The following is a 20,530-nucleotide window of genomic DNA, read 5'->3' as shown; positions in this document are numbered from 1 at the left end:
CAGGCTGGTTTCGAACTCCTGAGCTCAAGCAATCCGCCCGCCTCGGCCTCCCAGAGTGCTAGGATTACAGGCGTGAGCCACCGTGCCCAGCCCAGCATGAATTTTTGACTTATCCAGGGTTTCACAAAAAAAATTTCAAAGATAATCACAAGCCAAAATGTTTGAAAGACTGAGGATATACCTTCACAATAAAAATAAAACAAGAACTGTCAAAGTGAAATGTCAGAGATATCAGCCGTCAAACTTAGTACTTAAGGAAATTGGACGTTTTAGACTTAATAACCTAATATGTACTAGGGAAAGATCTGTGTTTTTTTTTTTTAATTTTAATCACAGTTTATTATCCCAGCAAAGATTTAAATAATACAGAACCAACTTGCCTCAATCCCACTGTGTCTCTTTAGCTAACACACTTTGATGTGTGGATTTCCAAAACTTTTTTTGTTTTGAGACAATCTCCCTCTGTTGCCTGGGCTAGAGTGCCATGGCATCAGCCTAGCTCACAGCAACCTCAAACTCCTGGGCTCAAGCGATCCTCCTGCTTCAGCCTTATGAGTAGCTGGGACTCCAAGCGTTTGCTGCCATGCCCAGCTAATTTTTTCTGTTTTTAGTTGTCCACCTAATTTCTTTCTATTTTTATTAGAGACAGGGTCTCGCTCTTGGTGAGGCTGGTCTCGAACTCCTGACGTCACGCGATCTTCCCGCCTCAGCCTTTCAGAGTGCTGGGATTACAGATGTGAGCCACCGCACCTGGCCTCCGAAACTTTTTCTGTGGACCTACAAACATAGCTATCTGCCTGTGGGAGTGTGCCTTTATTATGATGGAGATTTTTCTCGGACGCCTTTCCACAACAGTACATAGAGATTTATCCTATTTGTTCTCACATTTTAAGTCTGCCTTCCTAAAGAAGCGAGTTTTCAAAGCCAAAAAACCTCCCTCTTTCCCCAAAATCTAAACTGGTGGACTGTGGTACGTACCAAAGTCAGGAAAAATGCCCAATTTGAGGCATATAGGAACAAATGTATGCTTTCCCTAACAAGGAGGTGTATGGATGAAGGCCTAAAGGCTTCGTTAGAGAAGTCACTGTGGATAAAATATCCACCCTCCCATGCCATCACAGGCATTGAATCCCCTTCCTCACAACCCCAAATCTAACACTTCCCTCGTTTGTAGAGCCAATTGGACTACATGTAGTCTGAGTGCCTTCTGTCCGCCTGTCCGTCTGCTGGCTCCAGATTTGGACCATCCATTTATCTGCCTGACCCCCGAATTCCCCACTGGAGTCAAACCGCTGCCTCTTGGAGAAGTCCAACCTACCCGAAAGATCTGTTCTGAATTTCTAACAACTGCTTAGAACAGATCATGTTTTAAATTAAATTTTAAGTTGAGAATTATCCTTTTGTGCATTGGGGTCACTTCTCACTCATTGAGAGAAATATATTGTATTTATGCTGGACCTGAAAGGGAATGAACTGAATGAGTTCTGTAAAACTCATTTTGGTGTCATATTATTTATATTCTTTTGCAGATTCAGAAAACAATAAAGAAGACAGCACGCCGGGAACAGCTTATGAGAGAAGAAGCTGAACAGAAACGTTTAAAAACTGTACTTGAGTTGCAATATGTTTTGGACAAATTGGGAGATGATGAAGTACGAACTGACCTGAAACAAGGTTTGAATGGAGTGCCAATACTGTCTGAAGAAGAATTATCCTTGTTGGATGAATTCTACAAGTTAGTAGATCCTGAACGGGACATGAGCTTGAGGTATAGTAGTCTTTGATAATGGAAACTTCTAAATACTGCTTTAAGTTGACAACTGAAAGGTAGTTAATCAGCTATTTATTATTATAAGGTTGAATGAGCAGTATGAACATGCCTCCATTCACCTGTGGGACTTGCTGGAAGGGAAGGAAAAATCTGTATGCGGAACCACTTGTGAGTATTACTGATAATTTTGATTGTGTAACTAAAAATCTTTAAAAATTAGTTTTTCCTATTTAAGAGTAATATTAATTGAAGAAAATTTAGAAGTGAATAAATAACATTCACCCACTGTTTACTTTTTGGTGTATTTTCTTATTATATTTTGTTTCATGTCAGTGTGCTTGTATATGTTGTGTGTAAATCAAAACATCAGCAATAAATAACCAAAAATCTGTAAAGATGGTAGTCCTAACTTAATATGGTTATGTATATTATTTAACTGTGCTTAAGGTGGACAGATTAACACCAGATTAACTTTCCTGAGTTTTTTGATATTAGATAGGGACTGGTTTTTCATATGGCCAAAGTTTTGTGAATATTTTTATTGCATCTTATACCTTGTACTAATGGTCACTGCCTTAGTCTTTCTTTAGTTTTTCTTAGATTTTTTCTAATTTGCTAATTTACTAATTTGCTAATTCATTTTTTTCTGTATTTTAAAAATGCGGATACAGCGACCGGTTTTGCGTACGTGAGCTTTTTATCCTCAAATATGCAACTATCGATTTTTTTTTTAAGGATATTTAAGTTTCACTGTCTCAGTAAATTAGGAATTTTAGGTTTTTATCCTGTAGTGAATCAGGAAATAGATTCTTGTCTTTGCTATTTATAAGATTGAATTGGGGAAGTATATTTTTGAACATATTAAGGTGAAAGTGTCTGTATTTATACCTTGTTTTTAGGTATTGGTTGAAAAATTAGATTGTAAGCTTTAATCAACAAAACCGTGTGAGTGTTAATTGGCACAATTTAGAGTATATTTGGTTTAAGGAAATGAATATATTTGCTTTAAGGAAATCAAATGTAAGGTGCCAATCCTTTTATATCTTTTCATTTCTTCAACAAAAAATAGGTAAAAAAAAAAAAAAGATACTTCCTTGGTTTGTTAACTTTTATTGTGTTCTGTATTTCTTTGTAAAAAATCTTTTTAACTTCTTTTAGTTCTGCTACAAGTATGTGTAAGCTTGTTAGCTTAAAAAAGTAGTTTTATGATCAACACCTAAGTGCACATATAGGAATAACATTTATCAGGCGTCGGGCAGAGGGAAGGGGGAGGAGGGGATGGGTATATACATACATAATGAGTGTGATAGGCACCATCTGGAGGATGGACGCGCTTGACTGTCTCACTGGTGGGGAAGGGGGGGCAAGGGCAACGTAACCTAAACATTTGTACCCCCATAATGTGCAGAAATAAAAAAAAAACAATAAAAATAGAAAAGTTTTAGATCAAGCTTGATGACATTTTCATGAGCATTGTTGAGGAGTAACAAGGGTTAAACCTAAGCTTATAGTTTGTTTGAGGGTTATTTTCTACTTCCCACTTAGGGTTCCCCCTTAGGACCGTAACATCTTTATAGGTAATGGAAAGGTACTAATGTACCCAAATTAGTGTTTTTATGTGCATTTGGTTTTCATCCATAAGTTTTTGAAAATCAGTAGTTTTGAGTCAGGAGTCTCTGAAGTGAAATAAGGAAAAACGTGAACTGTTCATTATTCAAAGAGTTGTTGGTAATAGTTTTATTAGGATTAATTTTACAATACTTTGATATAATAAGGTTCTTGAAGTTTTATTTTTCTGTGCAGTAACCCATCAAGGAATGTTTCTACTATGCATCTACTATACCAGGCCAGGAAATTGAGAACAGTAATTCTTCATACGCTTCTCCGTCTGCCCTCCATTTTTTAATGTATCCTAGTGCACCAGATTTTATTTGTCTTTAAGTATGTTTTGAATTGATTTACTACTTTTATCTTGTATGCCTTTCTCTTCTTGTCGAATGCAGTTACTTAACTGAATCCACCCCTTTTTCCCTCTTTAAAATCCCGTGTTACTTTTCATTTCAGTTATATTTTACATACATTTGCCTTAACTTCAAGGCCATTTGTGGTCTGGCTCTTACCAGTTTCTCCAATCCCATCTTTCCCTATGCTTTTTGTTTTTTTTTTTTTTAAATTTCCTGTACTTCATCCATAGTGGCATCCTTTCCTTTTCTTGCATTTGGCACTTTTCTTTGTACAGACTTTGTAATGCTATTTCTTCTACCTTGAAACACTTCCCTCTTCTATCTTCTAGATATTAGCCCTTACAGCACATACCTCAGGTCTCACCCTGACTAGGTCTGATCCACTGTACAGTGTGTAGTAATTTAACCGTTTTTGTATTTGATACCTCTTTTGTTAGACTGTGAGCTTAACGAGGGCAGATACTGTGTCTTTTTATGTACTGTTTTGTATCCCCAGTACCTAGCACATTGCCCAACGTATAGTAGGTGTTCAATAATTACTTTTTGAATAAATGTTAAATATCTGGATTTTTTTCCTAATTTACTTAAAATACATAAAGTTTGATGTAAATGGGTTCTTCTTGTTCCCTGTCATTCTGTAATACATTTCTGTTCTTGGTGAAATTTAATCTTTTAATGTGTGTTTTAGTAACAGTCGATGAAGTTTTTTTTTTTAACCACACTATTTTGTAGAATATTGAATCTTTTTCAACCCAGGTGTCTCCAGATAATTCTAACGTTATAGTTTATATTCTTTTTTAGATAAAGCTCTAAAGGAAATTGTCGAGCGTGTTTTTCAGTCAAACTACTTTGACAGCACCCATAACCACCAGAATGGGTTATGTGAGGAAGAAGAGGCAGCCTCAGCACCTACAGCTGAAGACCAGGTAGCTGAAGCTGGTGAGTACTTCGGTGGATATGAGCTTTAGTTTAGGGTACTGGTTTTACTTTATTTTGCTATAAGCTTCAGTGCTATACTTACTTAGTTCTTATATATGTACACTAAGATTTTTAAAGAGACTTTAAGCTTGACAGAATGTTAAGACATAGCACATCAAGAGTAATTCCGAGAAATAATCAGTATCAGTCATTTGTCTTATTGGTTTTGATTACTATTATAAACTTGTAGTTATTTGTGACAGTATTGCTGGGTAGCAGTATGTGTGAGGGCCAACTGTTGAGGATTTTCAAATAGATTTTTGTCTGGCATACCCAGATTTACTGCTATTTACCATGCCAGTGTATGAGTTAAATAGTATGAATTGTTTTTTTGTTTTTTTTTTTAAATTATGGGGAGATTCTAACTGTATTATCTTGAACTATAAATTCCTCAATGGCAAAGGGGCTTTTCTAACTAATTTTAACACCTAGCACAACACTATTTATATGTAGCTAGACATTTTAAGTAACTTTTATGATAACTTTTAAGTTGATGAGTAAAATTCCAAGTACAGTTAGAAACATTATTGGAGCATAAATTTTGTAAGGGCTAAAAATCATGGATTCTAGAATCACACTGCCTGGATTCAACCTCAGGTTCCCCATTTAGAAGAAAGTAGTCAGTGAATATATAGTACCTGGCACATAGTAAGCACTTTACAAGTGTTAATAGGTTGAAATTGGAAGAGAATGTTCCACACTGGTGAAATTTATAGTTGGAGATCAACATAAAGCAGTCTCCTCCCCCCTACCCTTTACCACTTTACCAAGTAAATTAAAACAGAGAGTAACCTGTTTGGTTTTTTTTTTTTTCAGACAGAGTCTTGCTCTGTTGCCCAGGCTAGAGTGCCATGGCATCAGGCTAGCTCACAGCAGCCTCAAACTCCTGGGCTCAAGCAATCCTCCTGCCTCAGCCTCCTGAGTAGCTGGCACTATAGGCATGCGCTACCATGCCCGACTAATTTTTCTATATATTTTTAGTTGTCTAGCTAATTTGTTTCTATTTTTAGTAAAGACGGGGTCCCACTCTTGCTCAGGCTGGTCTTGAGCTCCTGACCTTGAGTGACCCTCCCGCCTCAGCCTCCCAGAGTGCTAGGATTACAGGCGTGAGCCACCACGCCCTGCCAGAGAGTAACATTTTAATATAATAGCTCTTTATTTGCATTACACCTGATCTAGAATAACTACTGTTGAAACTAAAGTAATTTATTCTGGAATAAATGGTAAAGTTCCTAAGGATATTACTGTAAGAATGATAAAATATAGGAGCTTACTGTTAAATAACTAAATAAATTTAGATTATAGGATGGTGAACTATTTACTTATTTGGCATTTTTGTTGATATTGTTTTGGAGACAGGGTCTTGTTCTGTTGCCTTGGCTAGAGTGCAGCAGTGTCATAGCTCACTGCGACCTCAAACTCCTGGGCTCCAGTGATCCTCCTGCCTCAGCCTTCCCAGGAGTGGGGACTACAGGCAACGTGCCACCACGCCTGGTTGATTTTTCTATTTTTTGTAGAGACAGGATTCTTGCTCTTGCTCATGCTGGGCTCAGGGCTTAACTCCTGGGCTCAGGTGATTCTCCCGCCTGGGCCTCTCAAAGTGCTAGGCTTGCAGGCACAAGCCACCATGTCCAGCCTTATTTGACATTTGTGTTGTATTGTTAACTTTAAAAAAGATTTCTTACATTTTTTGCATTTTTTAAAAAAATAGACTTTACTATTTAGAGCAGTTTCAGGTTCACAGCAAAATTGAATATTTGTTAACAGATGGACGTACACCAACATGTCATTATCACCCAAAGTTTGTAGTTTACATTAGGGCTTAACTCTTAGCTTTATACATTCTATGGGTTTGACATGTATCCATCCTTATGGTATCATACAAAGTAGTTTCACTGACCTAAAATTCCTCTGCTTTGCTTCATTTTTAACCTTTTAGAACCTGAGCCAACAGAAGAATATACTGAACAAAGTGAAGTTGAATCAACAGAGGTATGATTTTTATTTAATGCTACCTTAATTTTTCTGCCTTTCAAACAGATGTCTCAAACATTTACTTTGCTTTGCAGTATGTAAATAGACAATTTATGGCAGAAACACAGTTCAGCAGTGGTGAAAAGGAGCAGGTAGATGAGTGGACAGTTGAAACAGTTGAGGTAAGAGTTCTCTGTATTGCAAGATTTATGTCTTTGTCTTTAATAAGTAATATTTATTTCTCCTGAGGAAAAAATTAGGATTTTTAGTCTTCTGCATTATTAGTACAATTATGATAATAAATTCATTACTCATTACATCTAAAGAAATTGTTTATCCCTGTGGATGTTTTTAATAGAATCATTGCTTTGCTGATCCAATTATAAAAATTATACAAAGTTATCTGTGGGTTAATCTATTAAAGTACATGATTTATCTCTTACTGACATTAGATTGCTCTGTAAAAATCTAGGCTCTCACACTGATAGCCTTCAGAAAAAACCTACATTGTAGGAAGTGTGCTAGGTTATCTTGGACTTCTTCACTCTAATGCTATTTGGTTACCAAATAAACCAGTGGAAGGCTGTAGACTTTCTCTAGTGTTTCTTGATGTTTCTCAACTGATATTATGCCCTTTTTTCAGGGTCTCATCTCTAGTTCAGTGACTACCTTAATATTTTTCCTCTTTGCCCCAGACCATAGTATTCATTGTCATAAGTTAATTACTGGAAAAGTTGGCTTTGATTAAGTTATTTGTACTTGAACTGCTTCAGTGGTACCTTGTTATCTGTAAGATATAGTCAAAAAGTCTTACCAATTGTTCTAGCCTTTCCTTTCATCCTCGTTTAGGTGTCTTCCTTTATACCTCCAAAATGTGGACAAATAGCTTTAAGCTTAGGATAACATGCTTTTCTCTTTAATATTGTTTTTCTTTTATTGGCACCATTCTTCAAAGTGTCGTAATTGTGCCAGTACCTTCAGCTCTCTTTGGAAATGCTTAAATGCACTGTTGATAGGTTTAGTAAGGAATTGGGCATACCCTAGAAAGGTAATTAGTTGGGATGAAAATACTGTCCTATGAAACCCCAAGAAAATAGTGTGTATTTCCTGAATTAAGGAATGCAGTTCAGAAATGTTGCAGGAGGGTTAAAAGAAAAATTGAACAAAAAGATCTATGGAATGGTGATTTATAATCATCCTTCAGTATATATGGAGGATTGGTTCCAGGACACACTGCCAGCCCCACTCCCACACATACCCAAATCCACGCATGCTCAAGTTCCTGTGGAACCTGTGTATATACTTGTGTTTCACATTCTGGAATACTGGTTGGAAAAAAATCCTCGTGTAAGTGAACCTGTGCAGTTCAAACCCATGTTGTTCAAGGGTCAAGTGTGTATACAAGGTGTACAAACCTGTTGAGATTTGACTATAAGTAGATTGGGTGTATTTTTTTAGCGGAGCCACATATTCGGTATGTATTAGCCTGGATGTAGAAGTAGAAATGAACTATTAGCTTATTTGTTTTATTAAACATTGGAATGAAAGGTATGTATTAGCATAGTAGGAAAAGGTTGGGAAGTAACAGATAGTCCTTTGTTGTTAAGTATGGTTTACCCTTTATTTGAGAGAAGAACATGTTACTGTACTTAGCACTGTGCCAGTATGGTTTGTTCTTAGTATCTATCCAGTAGGTGGGCCTTTTAAAAGCTATCTACATGGGATTACGGAATTTTTGGAGCATCCCAAAGTCAGTAGTAGCCAGATCCATTGGGTTTCATGATAATGATTTAGGTAGCAATTTTTGTCTCAGTGTTGTTTATAAAGGAAATAAAGTTTTGATTTGCCTAGGCTCAACATACGTATGACTTGCCCAGTTTTAAAAGCCAGACAGGGAAAAAAAAATATATATATATATATTTTTTTTTTTGAGACAGGGTCTTGCTCTGTCACTGGGGCTAGAGTGCAGTGGCGTCATCATAGTTCACTGCAACCTCAAACTCCTGGGCTCCAGTGATCCTCTGCCTCAGCCTCCTGAGTAGCTGGGACTTACAGGTGTATGCCACCACACCTGGCTAATTTTTCTATTTTTTGTAGAGACAGGCTCTCTCTCTTGCTTAGGTTGGTCCCTAACTCCTGGCCTCAGGAGATTCTTATGCCTTGGCTTCCTAAAGTGCTAGGATTACAGGCATGAACCACTGCCCTGGCCTGGAATATAAATTTGATCTAATAAAAATTAGCGGGGATTTCCTACCAGAGCAGGGAATCATTAAGAACAATAATCAGGGGAAATTATTAGAGCTGGGAAAAGACTAAGAGAGTGAGTTTTGGCTTTTGTAGTAGTTTGGATGAGGTGATAGAGCTTTTGATCCTAGGGCGTTGGCAGAGAAAATGGAATTGAAGAAACCCAAATCTTGATGATGATAATAGCTAACACTTCTCGAGTGTTGACTATATATACCAGGTACTGAGATAGATATATTTTTGATATGGATATATAGATCCAGTTGCCATAGAAGGCATAACAGTTTAAGCAAAATACATTATTTTAGGAAGTAAACGCGGGTAATCGTTCTTTGAAAGCAGTTTACATAGTAAATCTGAAGTGCTACACAGTGATCCTATGGAATTGAAAACACTGAGAAGTGATGACATTGATCAGAATGTTAAATTTGGCATATTTGTGGTCCATTTGGGTAGCTACATTAAAGCCTATTCTGTTTATGGTATGGATGGCTTGCCATAATGAAAGGAGCTCTTATACCGTCCCATTCCCTTTCCCCTTCTCCCACTTTAGGTGGTAAATTCACTCCAGCAGCAGACTCAAGCTGCATCCCCTTCAGTACCAGAGCCTCACTCTTTGACTCCAGTGGCTCAAGCAGATCCCCTTGTGAGAAGACAGCGAGTACAAGACCTTATGGCACAAATGCAGGGGCCCTATAATTTCATACAGGTATGTGCATTTTAGTCAAACAGTATAACAGAAGGTTTAAGTGTTTACATTATTTGATTTAATTCCATTATATCCTAATTTGTAGGATTCAATGCTGGATTTTGAAAACCAGACACTTGATCCTGCCATCGTATCTGCACAACCTATGAATCCAACACAAAACATGGACATGCCCCAGCTGGTTTGCCCTCCAGGTTAGTAATGGTACATTTTTATGTGAGAGGTAAAGTATAAGGCCAGTGCTTTCAGTTTTTATAAACTTTGTGAAAATTAATTTTTTTCATTTTAATGACTGCTTAACTTTTTGACTCTTAGGTCTTTTAATTTGATAAGGAATGTTATTGTTGCTTCTATAATTCGAATTATAATTGTAGTTCCATAGTTGTTTATTTCTTAACTTTTCATTGACATATAGACACACAGAAAAATGCAAGCAAGGGTGAGTTTTCAAAAACTGAACACAATCAGTACCCAGATCAAGAAATGAAACGTTACCAGCACTCCAGAAACCTATCTTATGTTCCCTTGCAATCACTAGTTACCCTCTCCCCTAATTCCATGCTCACCACTTCCTTACTTGTAACACTATAGACCAGTTTTGCCTGTTTTTGTAATTTATGTGAGTGAAAATGTGCCTGGCTTTTTAAATTTCAGAATTAATGTAGGAATAAAAATAACAGCTGTCTTTCTCTGGATGCTTGTAGCTTTTTAGGCGAATTTCTGAACATTTTATTACCTAAATAAAAATGAGACACAGCAATGAAGTAAGGAAATGCTTAAGAGGAAAGGGGAAGAGATAAACCACAAGACAGTTGCAGTTTCAGGGTCTTACTGGATGTGGACCATTATTTGAAGTAGTAGCACTAAATAGTGTTGGTGCTCTGCATTGGGTTAAGTGGAACTTTTCTCCAGGACTAGTAATGATCTTCAGTCTTCTTGGTTTTTTTCCATAATATGTCAATGTTAGTAGTACAAAAGTAGAACTGTGTAAAGTAACATTTAATGTTGCATAATCTGAAATATCATAAAAGAAGTTGCTGAGTAAAAGTGTTTAATGTCATGGTTAATTTGGTAAGATACTTAGGATTTTTCTAAAGTAAAGGGAACTCATGTCTTTGTCACATTTCCACCAAAAATTGGAAAACAGATCAAAAGTTAAGCCTACTAGAGAGCAATCAGTTTTTGGTGTTCATTTTCTGAGCTCTATCAGAGCAGAAAATATGTGGTTTTCTCAGCTGGTAAATTGTGTGAAAATCAGCACACGTAACACTGACATAACCTGTAAGGCTATTTAGATATTCAGGTAATGCCGAGTCCATTAGACACTGCAGTGAGAATGGATGATTTGTAAATGACTAACCAATGATTATGTACTTTTGTTATCTACTTAACCATGACTGGGGAGGGAGGTGGGAGAGTGATGGGAATTGTCAGTAAGATGCACACTGAATTGAATATAGGCTTTTATAAAGTATATATTTTTAATTTTTTCCCATGTGGAAACATTTGAAATTATATTAAAAGTTTGTGGCCAGGCACGGTGGCTCCTGCCTGTAATCCTAGCATTCTGGGAGGCCGAGGCGGGTGGATCGTTTGAGCTCAGGAGTTCGAGACCAGCCTGAGCAAGAGCGAGACCCCATCTCTACCAAAAATAGAAAGAAATTAGTTGGACAGCTAAAAATATATATAGAAAAAATTAGCCGGGCATGGTGGCACATGCCTATAGTCCCAGCTACTCAGGAGGCTGAGGTGGGAGGGTTGCTTGAGCCCAGGAGTCTGAGGTTGCTGTGAGCTAGGCTGACACCACGGCACTCTAGCCTGGGCAACAGAGTGAGACTTTGTCTCAAAAGAAAAAAAAAAAAAAAATGTGTAATGTTAAAATATTAACTGAATATTGTCTATGAGTAGTAGTATTTTATGGAACTGCTTTAAAAAGCTCTTTGTCATGGAGAATCCCGACACTGATTTTTATCTTTGTTAGTACATTCTCACTAACATCTTACCTTACTCTTGCAAAATACAAAATAAAAGCAATTGTGAGAGTAAACTAATAATCACTATTAGTAAACCAAAATGCTCACCTGAAAGCTAAAATCTTACCTGTCCTTCCCAGTTTATTTTCATGATTGCTAAAACATTTATGATTTGGCTATAGAAATTTAGCTTTAGCAGCCAAATAAAAGGTTATTTAGACATCTCTTAAGAAACTCGATTTTGTATAACAATTTTTTGATCAATTTTGCAGTTCATTCTGAATCTAGACTTGCTCAACCTAATCAAGTTCCTGTACAACCAGAAGCTACACAGGTAAGAGTGATAAAAATATTTTTTCAGGTTTGGTTTTAATCAGTTCTTAGAGATTTCTTTCCTGGTTAACTTATGAAAATCAGATGTGAGTTTGATCGGTTGTCGATGTCTGCTGTTACAAATTCATTGATGTGGATAACTGTCAGCCTGTATTTCCATGTTTATATTTATTTTTCCTTTGATGACTTGAAAATTTTTTAAATTCTTGTAATTATAGTTTATTATAGTGAAGGAAGCTTTTTTATTTAGAATGAGTAGAATTTCAGAAGATATGTTTTAGACATCATAATTCTAAAATGTAGTGCAGATTTTGTTATCTTAGAAGCACTTGTGGGGGACTTTATAACTGGACTAGGGTTTATTTAACTTTGAGCTTTAAAAATACATGTTTTTTTTGTAATTGTTAGGTTTTATAGTCTGCAAATTCAGAGAGAAGGTAATATTAATTTCTACCTTCTTTAATGGAGATATCTATTTCTTAGCCCTGTCTCTATTGGTGTTGGTTTATTTTTTAACAATTTTGTAAGCAGAAAGAAGCTTTGACTTCTTTACTTCTGTCCAGGTTCCTTTGGTTTCATCCACAAGCGAGGGGTACACAGCATCTCAGCCTTTGTACCAGCCTTCTCATGCTACAGAGCAACGACCACAAAAGGAACCAATTGATCAGATTCAGGCAAGTACTTATACAAGGCCATATAAGCGTAATGAATTGGGAAGAGGTACATTACCATTAATATAGTGACTTTTCTTTTTGCACCTATTTTGCTTTCATGAAATGATTGAGTTTGTTAATATACTTAAGTTTGAATTTAGTTTGCCACTAAAGTACATCTATTCACTTTGTTTTAGGCAACAATTTCTTTAAATACAGACCAGACAACAGCATCATCATCCCTTCCTGCTGCTTCTCAGCCCCAGGTGTTCCAGGCTGGGACAAGCAAACCGTTACATAGCAGTGGAATCAATGTAAATGCTGCTCCATTCCAATCCATGCAAACGGTAAGCACATTAACTCAGGTAGCTTTAAGTGCCTAGTGTGTACTATTAATCATGCCTAATTCTCAACAAAAAGTCTATTTAACTTTGCTTGAGTCTGCGTCTACCTTAAGCATAGAGTATATTTAATTGAACATAAACTCTGATTATTCCAGTTCCCAGAGATAAATTTGAGCTTTATGAGTTATGTACTTGCATTTTCTTGTCTTGCAGTTTTACCCTTTTGATTTAATAAAATTTAATTTAATTTATTATCTTTTTTTTGGGATAGGGTCTTGCTCTGTCAGGCTGGAGTGCAGTGGCATCATCATAACTCACTGTAGCCTCCAACTCCTGGGCTTAAGCAATCCTCCTGTCTCATTCTCCCCAGTAGCTGGGAATACAGGCACACACCACCATGCCTGGCTAATTTTTCTATTTTTTGTAGAGACAGGGTCTTGCTCTTGCCTAAGGCTGTTTTTGAACTCGAGCTTCAGCAGTCCTCCCACCTCGGCCTCCCAAAGTGCTAGAATTACAGGCATGAGCCACCGCACCCAGCCTGATGTAACAAATTTTAAACATACAGAAAAGTAGACTAATATAACATCCATGTAATCGTTACCTAGATTTAATAGTTGTTGGCATTTTGCCCTATTTCTTTAATCTTCTATTTTATTGAAATATTTAAAAATAGATTTCAGATGTTATACTTCACTCTGGTTCTTCAGCAAACATCTTTAAGCTGGAGAAATGATAATGTAAATACTGTCATCTGTGGGACACAGCTAAATCAGTGCTCAGAGGGAAGTTCATAAGGTTAACTAAAAATATTAACTTTTGATTAAAATATCAATAAAATTAAAATAAATGAATTAAGTATTCAACTCAAAGTTAAGGTTTATAGAATAAATTTATGTGATATTATATTAGGAGCTCATCTTTTAAAAAGATTTCTCATATGTAAAAGCATTCCCAAGGCTTCTGATTGCATGTCCTTTTAGATTTTTTAATCCTCACTTCCATTTCACAGTATGTCCTTATACTCCCTTTTAAATGCTGTACGCTGTCCTTCCCCACATGAGAGGTACTTTGAAGGATTTTTGTGTGTGTGTGGTGTTTCTGTTTGAGCGTCTGTGGTGTCTTTTCGTTTGAGGTAAAACCAGCATTGAGAGCTGCCATGTTAAAAGCAGGGAGTAACAGGATGAAGTAATCATTTACTTTATTCACTTACAGGTGTTCAATATGAATGCCCCGGTTCCTCCTGTTAATGAACCAGAAACCTTAAAACAGCAGAATCAGTACCAGGCCAGTTACAACCAGAGCTTTTCTAGTCAGCCTCACCAAGTAGAACAAACAGAGCTTCAGCAAGAACAGCTTCAAACAGGTAGGAAAACCAGTGTTACTTCATTGACCTTCCTTCCAGCACAGTTACTGACAGTGCTAGGATAGTTCAGACTTCAGAGTGGCAGTGTCTAGGCGTTTTTGTTTTAGTAGAACATGAATTTTTCCATCCTCGTATATGGATTATGTGCAATTTTTGGAGGCCTTAATACCTATTTTCGTTTGATCATTGAGCTTTCATATTATCCTTGTTTCAGTATGTAATTTTACTGGAATTAAACTTAACTGAATTATGATAAAGTTGTAATTGCTAATTTATTTAATCCCGGTAGCATGATACCTGGCATCAAGTCAGTTACAGAAAGTTAAGAAGGAATTGGGAATTGGCATGGTTTGTATTATGCTCATTAGTAAAACTTACACCAAAGTCTTACAGTGGCTGCATTTGGTGGATTGTGTTGAAACAAAATCCATTTTGGCAGGTAAGGTCATAATTTGGCCAGTTACTTTACCTGTCACAATAATGATGTAGGTAGAGATATTTTAGATTTCTCAAATTTGTAAGACATCAAATGTCTTTTTTAGGTCTTTGGTTGTTTAATTCCTAGGAATTTTTTTGTTTGTTTGTTTGAGACAGAGTCTCACTCTCTTGCCTGGTCTAGAGTGCCATGGCATCAACCTAGCTCACAGCAACCTCAAACTCCTGGGCTCAAGCGATCCTCCTGCCTCAGCCTCCCAGGTAGCTGGGACTACAGGCACGTGCCACCATGCCTGGATAATTTTTTCTATTTTTAGTTGTTTGGCCAATTTCTTTCTATTTTTAGTAGAGACGGGGTCTCACCCTTGCTCAGGCTGGTCTCGAACTCCTGACCTTGAGCGATCCACCTGCCTCGGCCTCCCAGAGTGCTAGGATTACAGGTGTGAGCCACCACCCCTGGCCTAATTCCTAGGAATTTAATTGGAATCCTCCAATAAACTAGCAAATCCTGCTAAAATCACAGGAGTTAATACTTTATCAGACTGGTTTTTTTAAAAATGTGTAATTTTCTGATTATTCAATTTCTTGATAGACCTCGATCAACATTATAGGTTTTTTAGGGGTAGTAAATTCTTATATATCCTGTAGTATTCAGTATCACTAATCTTATGAAGGTTGAATCAGCCATAATCTGATAGATATTTGTCAGTCATGCTGTGCTTTAGCTTCTGAATGATTACACTGGACTTTTTGCTCTCAGGCTTCTTTAACTACTTCATTGTTATGTACTCATAAGTTGATTGTGGAACAGGTATATTTGGAATCTTTAGGCATTGTGCTGATAAACTTTTTTGCCACTGTTTTCAGATGGTGTGGTGAAATTAAAAATAATTATTATATGTCTTTTGACTTGGTCAGTTTTACCCTTTGTGCCATTCGTTTTGAAACTGTCTTGCTTTGTATTCTACTTGACTGTCCTAATTGTGAGGCCCTTGAGCTAGATAACTTTTTGTCACCATTTCAAAATATATGTTAATTATAAAAATTAACTTTATAACATGTATAGATATTTTCAATTAAAAAACAAAATTGGCCCATACACCTTGCTTTTTTATGTATTTTCTTTTTTATTAAAAAATTTTTTTGCCAGACCTGTCTTTGGGTAAGACACTTTTCCTTTTTAAACAGCTTCACTACTGCTCTAATCTAGGCAGGCATTGTTTCATGTTTGGACTATTGTTTCATGTTTGGACCTTAACCTGTCTCCTTTGATTCTGTTCTCCATACAATAACCAGAGTGATCATTAAAAAATGTAAATGAGATATTTCTCCTATTCAGAACTTTCCAGTGGCTTCCCATTACATTTAGAAAAGAAATCTAAAGTGCTTACTTAGTTTTTTAAGATCCTATGTGATTTGGCCCCTGCCTTTATCCTGTTCTGTATCCTACCATTTTCTTCCTTACGCTCCCACACCAGTCACAAACAGCAAATTCTATTCGCAGGACCTTTATACTTTCTTTCCTTTTTGCCTGAAACTTTCTTCCACTGATATTTGTGTGGATTGCTTCTATTCTTTAAAAAAAAATCTATACAAAAATTGTATATGTCTGTCGGGTACAACATGGTTTGAAATACGAATACATTGTGGAATGGCTAAATTGAGCTAATCAGCATAATTAGCCAGAATAAGCATTATCTTACATATTTATTATCATTTTTTGTGATGAGAATGCTTAAAATCTGCTCTTAGTGATTTTTAATAATGTAAATACATTGTTATTAATTGTGGTCATTATGTTGAGCAATAGATCTCTTAAGCTTATTTCTCCTACATTGCTTGCTTCTTTTCACTTGTTTCGGATCTGTGCTCAACTATCACCTCATAGAGACCTCCCTTTATCACCTTTTCCACATATAGCTCATTTGGTGCCTGATTTATCTTACTTTCTTTTTACTTGTGTGTATTTTATTCACTTATCATCTCCCACATTAGAATAAAGCTTCTGTAGAGGCAAGGACTATATGTTGATAATGGATATGTTCCTTGTGTCTAGGACAGTGCCTGGCATGTTTTGGGACTCTGATATTTATTGAACACATCTGTCTCATCATTTCAGACTTTTATTTTAATTTGAGTTAGTTTTTAATCAGGAGTAACATGACAGAAGGATCTTTGGCTTTTTTTATGGATTGTTAAGTTTATACTTTACAAAAACTTAAATAGAAATTTGGGTATTTTAAAATAAAGATCACACTTTAGTTCTACTGTGAGTTTCTTGAGGTGAGATTTGACTAAGATTTTAAAAATTCTTATTGATAAAAAGTTATTCTAGAAGAAAAATAATGATTTTAAAATTCAGTTGTTTTGGCTACTTTCAGTAGAATGCATGTGAATGGATCTTTTTAGATAGAAAATGTTATATATGCTTTATTTGCTTGTAATTTTAAATTTTGGGAATATAGTAAAAGGCAGTCTATGTGGAAAGATCACACTGAATAATATAAGTAGTTAGTTAGTTATAAGTAGTTGTTGTAAATAGTTCGAAAGGAGTCATGACCCCCTTCTCTTCCTAGGCATTCTCTAGCCTTTTCATCACAAAATAGCATTCTAAGAACTAATAATGCATTTGGAGTTTCTTGAGGATGTAAAATAGATCAGGTAAAGATTTTCAAGAGTGACACAACCTGTTTTCTCCCAGCCCCACAAGTGGGAGATTTGGGCTGGCTAGTGGTTCCCGACCATTGTTCCTGGGGTATGGGCCTGCCTTTGTTCTGTTATCTTCCTCACCTCCCAAAGGTACTTTTAGCATTCTGTTTTTCCTCCCTTGTGAAATATAAACATTGGGGTAATACCAGAAATATACCTCAGTATTTAATTTTTGAAAGTTTTTCGGTTCTAGTACTCTCCCCATTATGGAAGGGGTTTGTGTGTGTGCAAGGTAGTGTGAGCCTTCTAGAATGTTACCTTCAAGTGGGTCGAGTGCCAATGTATGCACCATGTGATTGTCTTTTAAATTGGCTATACTTGCCATTTTAAAAACTTTAAAATGGGATCAGGCATTAAGGGCTTAAGTTGAAGGCCTGTGCTGATTTAACTGTGTAATTGATGGCATAGTCCACTATATAGCTGCTTAGCTATGACAGAGCATGGTGTTTTATGTTTCACTAAGTACCAAGTGAAATTTCAGAGAATAAGAAAACTTTGACCACTATGGCTTCATAATGAAAAGAAGTAATTAAATGGCCCAAAATGGTAATTTTACTAAGTGTAAATCTTTTCAATTATCGTGGGTCTCTTGTGTTAAAAGGTCCATGGTTTTCAGAAGATAGTATAGCCTTTCAAAAATTTGGAAGGATGGAGTTGTGTACCCTGCTTGAAATTGTGTGCCCTGTGGTTTGTAATTATGGTTGGAGAATTTTACTTTCATTAGCTTATCTATGGGTAGGAGAAAGACAGATACTTCATTAATGTGTAGTTTTTCCCTATTATTAATATGTAAATTTATTCAAAGTCAGAATTAAACTTTGAGGAGACTGTAAGACACTTCTTAAACCAGAAAGTATGCGGGAGAACAAATGGTAATAAACTGCTGTGTATGTATGTGTGCATATGTGTACATATGAGTGTATATATACTTTTTTTTTCTTTTTATTATAGTGGTTGGCACTTACCATGGTTCCCAGGACCAGTCCCATCAAGTGACTGGTAACCACCAGCAGCCTCCTCAGCAGAACACTGGATTTCCACGTAGCAGTCAGCCATACTACAATAGTCGTGGTGTATCTCGTGGCGGCTCCCGTGGTGCTAGAGGCTTGATGAATGGATATCGGGGCCCTGCCAATGGATTCAGAGGTATTAAAAAAAAAACGAGTTCCAACGTCGTTATCCTTTTACTGTTAATATTGCCACTTCTTTACTGATTTGTAGAATATATAGAAATAAAAGATTTTGGGGAAAAGTGTATCTCTCCAGTAGCCTCTTAATGTCCAATTTAAACATTTTAAGTATATTTTGGTACAGTTAATTAAATGACAAATTTGGGAATTTTTATTCATTTGTTTTTGTCAAATTAATGTTCACTGCTGTCTTCTGGGGGATAATTAGTTTTTACACGTTACCAGACCTTATGGAGATTGTTTTTTATTTTTGTATGTGTGTATGTATTTGTGTGTGCACATATACTCGCATAGATGGATGAAAATTTCATCTTCTAAGGCAGCTGATACTTATGGAAATTTATAAACATATTGGATTAGGATAGGAAATTACCTTGAATAACTAGGATAGCTTATAGTTTTTCAGTTGTTCCCTTCATCATTAATGAGAAAGTAAAAATTTCTTGTGAAGATGAGAAAGTTATTTATTTTCTTGTCCTAAATTTTAGGAGGATATGATGGTTACCGTCCTTCATTCTCTAACACTCCAAACAGTGGTTATACACAGTCTCAGTTCAGTGCTCCCCGGGACTACTCTGGCTATCAGCGGGTAGGTAAAGTAGTTTTAAAATATAAAACCTGACCTAAATACACCAGTGAAAGGGACAATGTAGTTGCTTGATGGACCTCAGTAACTAAGTAATTTGGGGCTAATTTTGTGGTGCCTAAGATAATTTGTTATAGAAAATGATGACTTTTCTTTGCACTCAATGTGGGTACTTCTTTAATAAAGTCTATTAAAAACAATGATTTCCAAAAGCAGAGAATTATATTTCATTGAATTCTTGAGAATAACAGTAGTGTAACAATTACAGAATAATGTTTAGTGGTGATATACTGAAATGTCTAAAAGATTGAGGAAGAATTCTGTATTCTGAGTATTAGACTATAAGAATAGAGATACAGATGGTAAGCATTTTAAAGAAAATTACGCTTCTTTTAAATACTAACTAGCTTGTCTTTTAGGATGGATATCAGCAGAATTTCAAGAGAGGCTCTGGGCAGAGTGGACCACGGGGAGCCCCACGAGGTAATATTTTGTGGTGGTGATCCTAGCTCCCAAGTGGAGCTTCTGTTCTGGCCTTGGAAGAGCTGTTCGTAGTCTGCATGTAGGTTACATGTTAGGAATACAGTTATCCTTTCCAGACTTGTTGCTAGGGATTAAATGAAATGCTCTGTTTCTAAAACTTAATCTTGAACCCAAATTTTAATTTTTGAATGACTTTCCCTGTTACTATATAAACTGTCTTGAAAACTAGAACATTTTCTCTTCCTCAGAAAAAGTGTTTTTCCAACTGGAAATTATTTTTCAGGTCCTAAAACCTGCTAAATGTTTTTAGGAAGTACTTAATGAAACATTTTTGTAAGACATTTTTGGAACAAGATTGAACATTTATATAAATTTATTATCCCTCTTTCATTTTTGAAACATGCCTATTATATTTTAAGGCCAGAAACCCTTTAAAATGGTCAGATAAGCCATAGTTACATTTAGAGAACCATTTAGAAGTTATAGAACTAATTGAAATTTCAATGCCTTTTGGACCACTATTAGTGATATAAATATCAAGTTATTTCTTACTTTTAAACAAAACCCCAAATTCCTAACTTAATGAACTATACTTTAAAAAATTAATGGTTTTAAAGGTTTTTTTGTTTTGTCTTTTACTATTGGAAAAGTGCTTCCTATTTGGGCAGGAAGTTAGCCTATTTAACAATTAGAGCTAGCATTTCATATAATCTGAAATTCTAAATGGTTCTCTGATCTGAGAGAGGTTAAACATCGAATAGGTTTCCTCTAGTTATTGGCCATAACATGTATAAAATGTATGTTAAGGAGGAATTACAAAG

At 36.1% G+C, this 20,530-nt stretch overlaps 1 protein-coding gene across 1 annotated transcript in view; it reads left to right on the top strand.

The window, feature by feature from the left end:
- Positions 1–20,530, top strand: part of CAPRIN1 (cell cycle associated protein 1) — a 43,080-nt gene that overhangs the window by 19,970 nt on the left and 2,580 nt on the right. Inside the window, exons 5-18 of the mRNA XM_012649608.1 lie at positions 1,530–1,768; positions 1,857–1,939; positions 4,537–4,674; positions 6,653–6,705; positions 6,783–6,869; positions 9,485–9,640; positions 9,726–9,834; positions 11,886–11,947; positions 12,510–12,620; positions 12,797–12,946; positions 14,156–14,306; positions 18,402–18,596; positions 19,129–19,229; positions 19,646–19,709. Coding sequence (XP_012505062.1) covers positions 1,530–1,768; positions 1,857–1,939; positions 4,537–4,674; positions 6,653–6,705; positions 6,783–6,869; positions 9,485–9,640; positions 9,726–9,834; positions 11,886–11,947; positions 12,510–12,620; positions 12,797–12,946; positions 14,156–14,306; positions 18,402–18,596; positions 19,129–19,229; positions 19,646–19,709 — 1,699 coding nt within the window. The remainder of the gene's footprint in view (positions 1–1,529; positions 1,769–1,856; positions 1,940–4,536; positions 4,675–6,652; positions 6,706–6,782; positions 6,870–9,484; positions 9,641–9,725; positions 9,835–11,885; positions 11,948–12,509; positions 12,621–12,796; positions 12,947–14,155; positions 14,307–18,401; positions 18,597–19,128; positions 19,230–19,645; positions 19,710–20,530) is intronic.

The sequence above is a fragment of the Propithecus coquereli genome, unplaced genomic scaffold (genome assembly GCF_000956105.1).
Source record: "Propithecus coquereli isolate 6110/MARCELLA unplaced genomic scaffold, Pcoq_1.0 Scaffold30, whole genome shotgun sequence".
Taxonomy (NCBI): Eukaryota; Metazoa; Chordata; class Mammalia; order Primates; family Indriidae; genus Propithecus; species Propithecus coquereli.
This window is presented reverse-complemented; position numbering and strand designations above follow the sequence as displayed.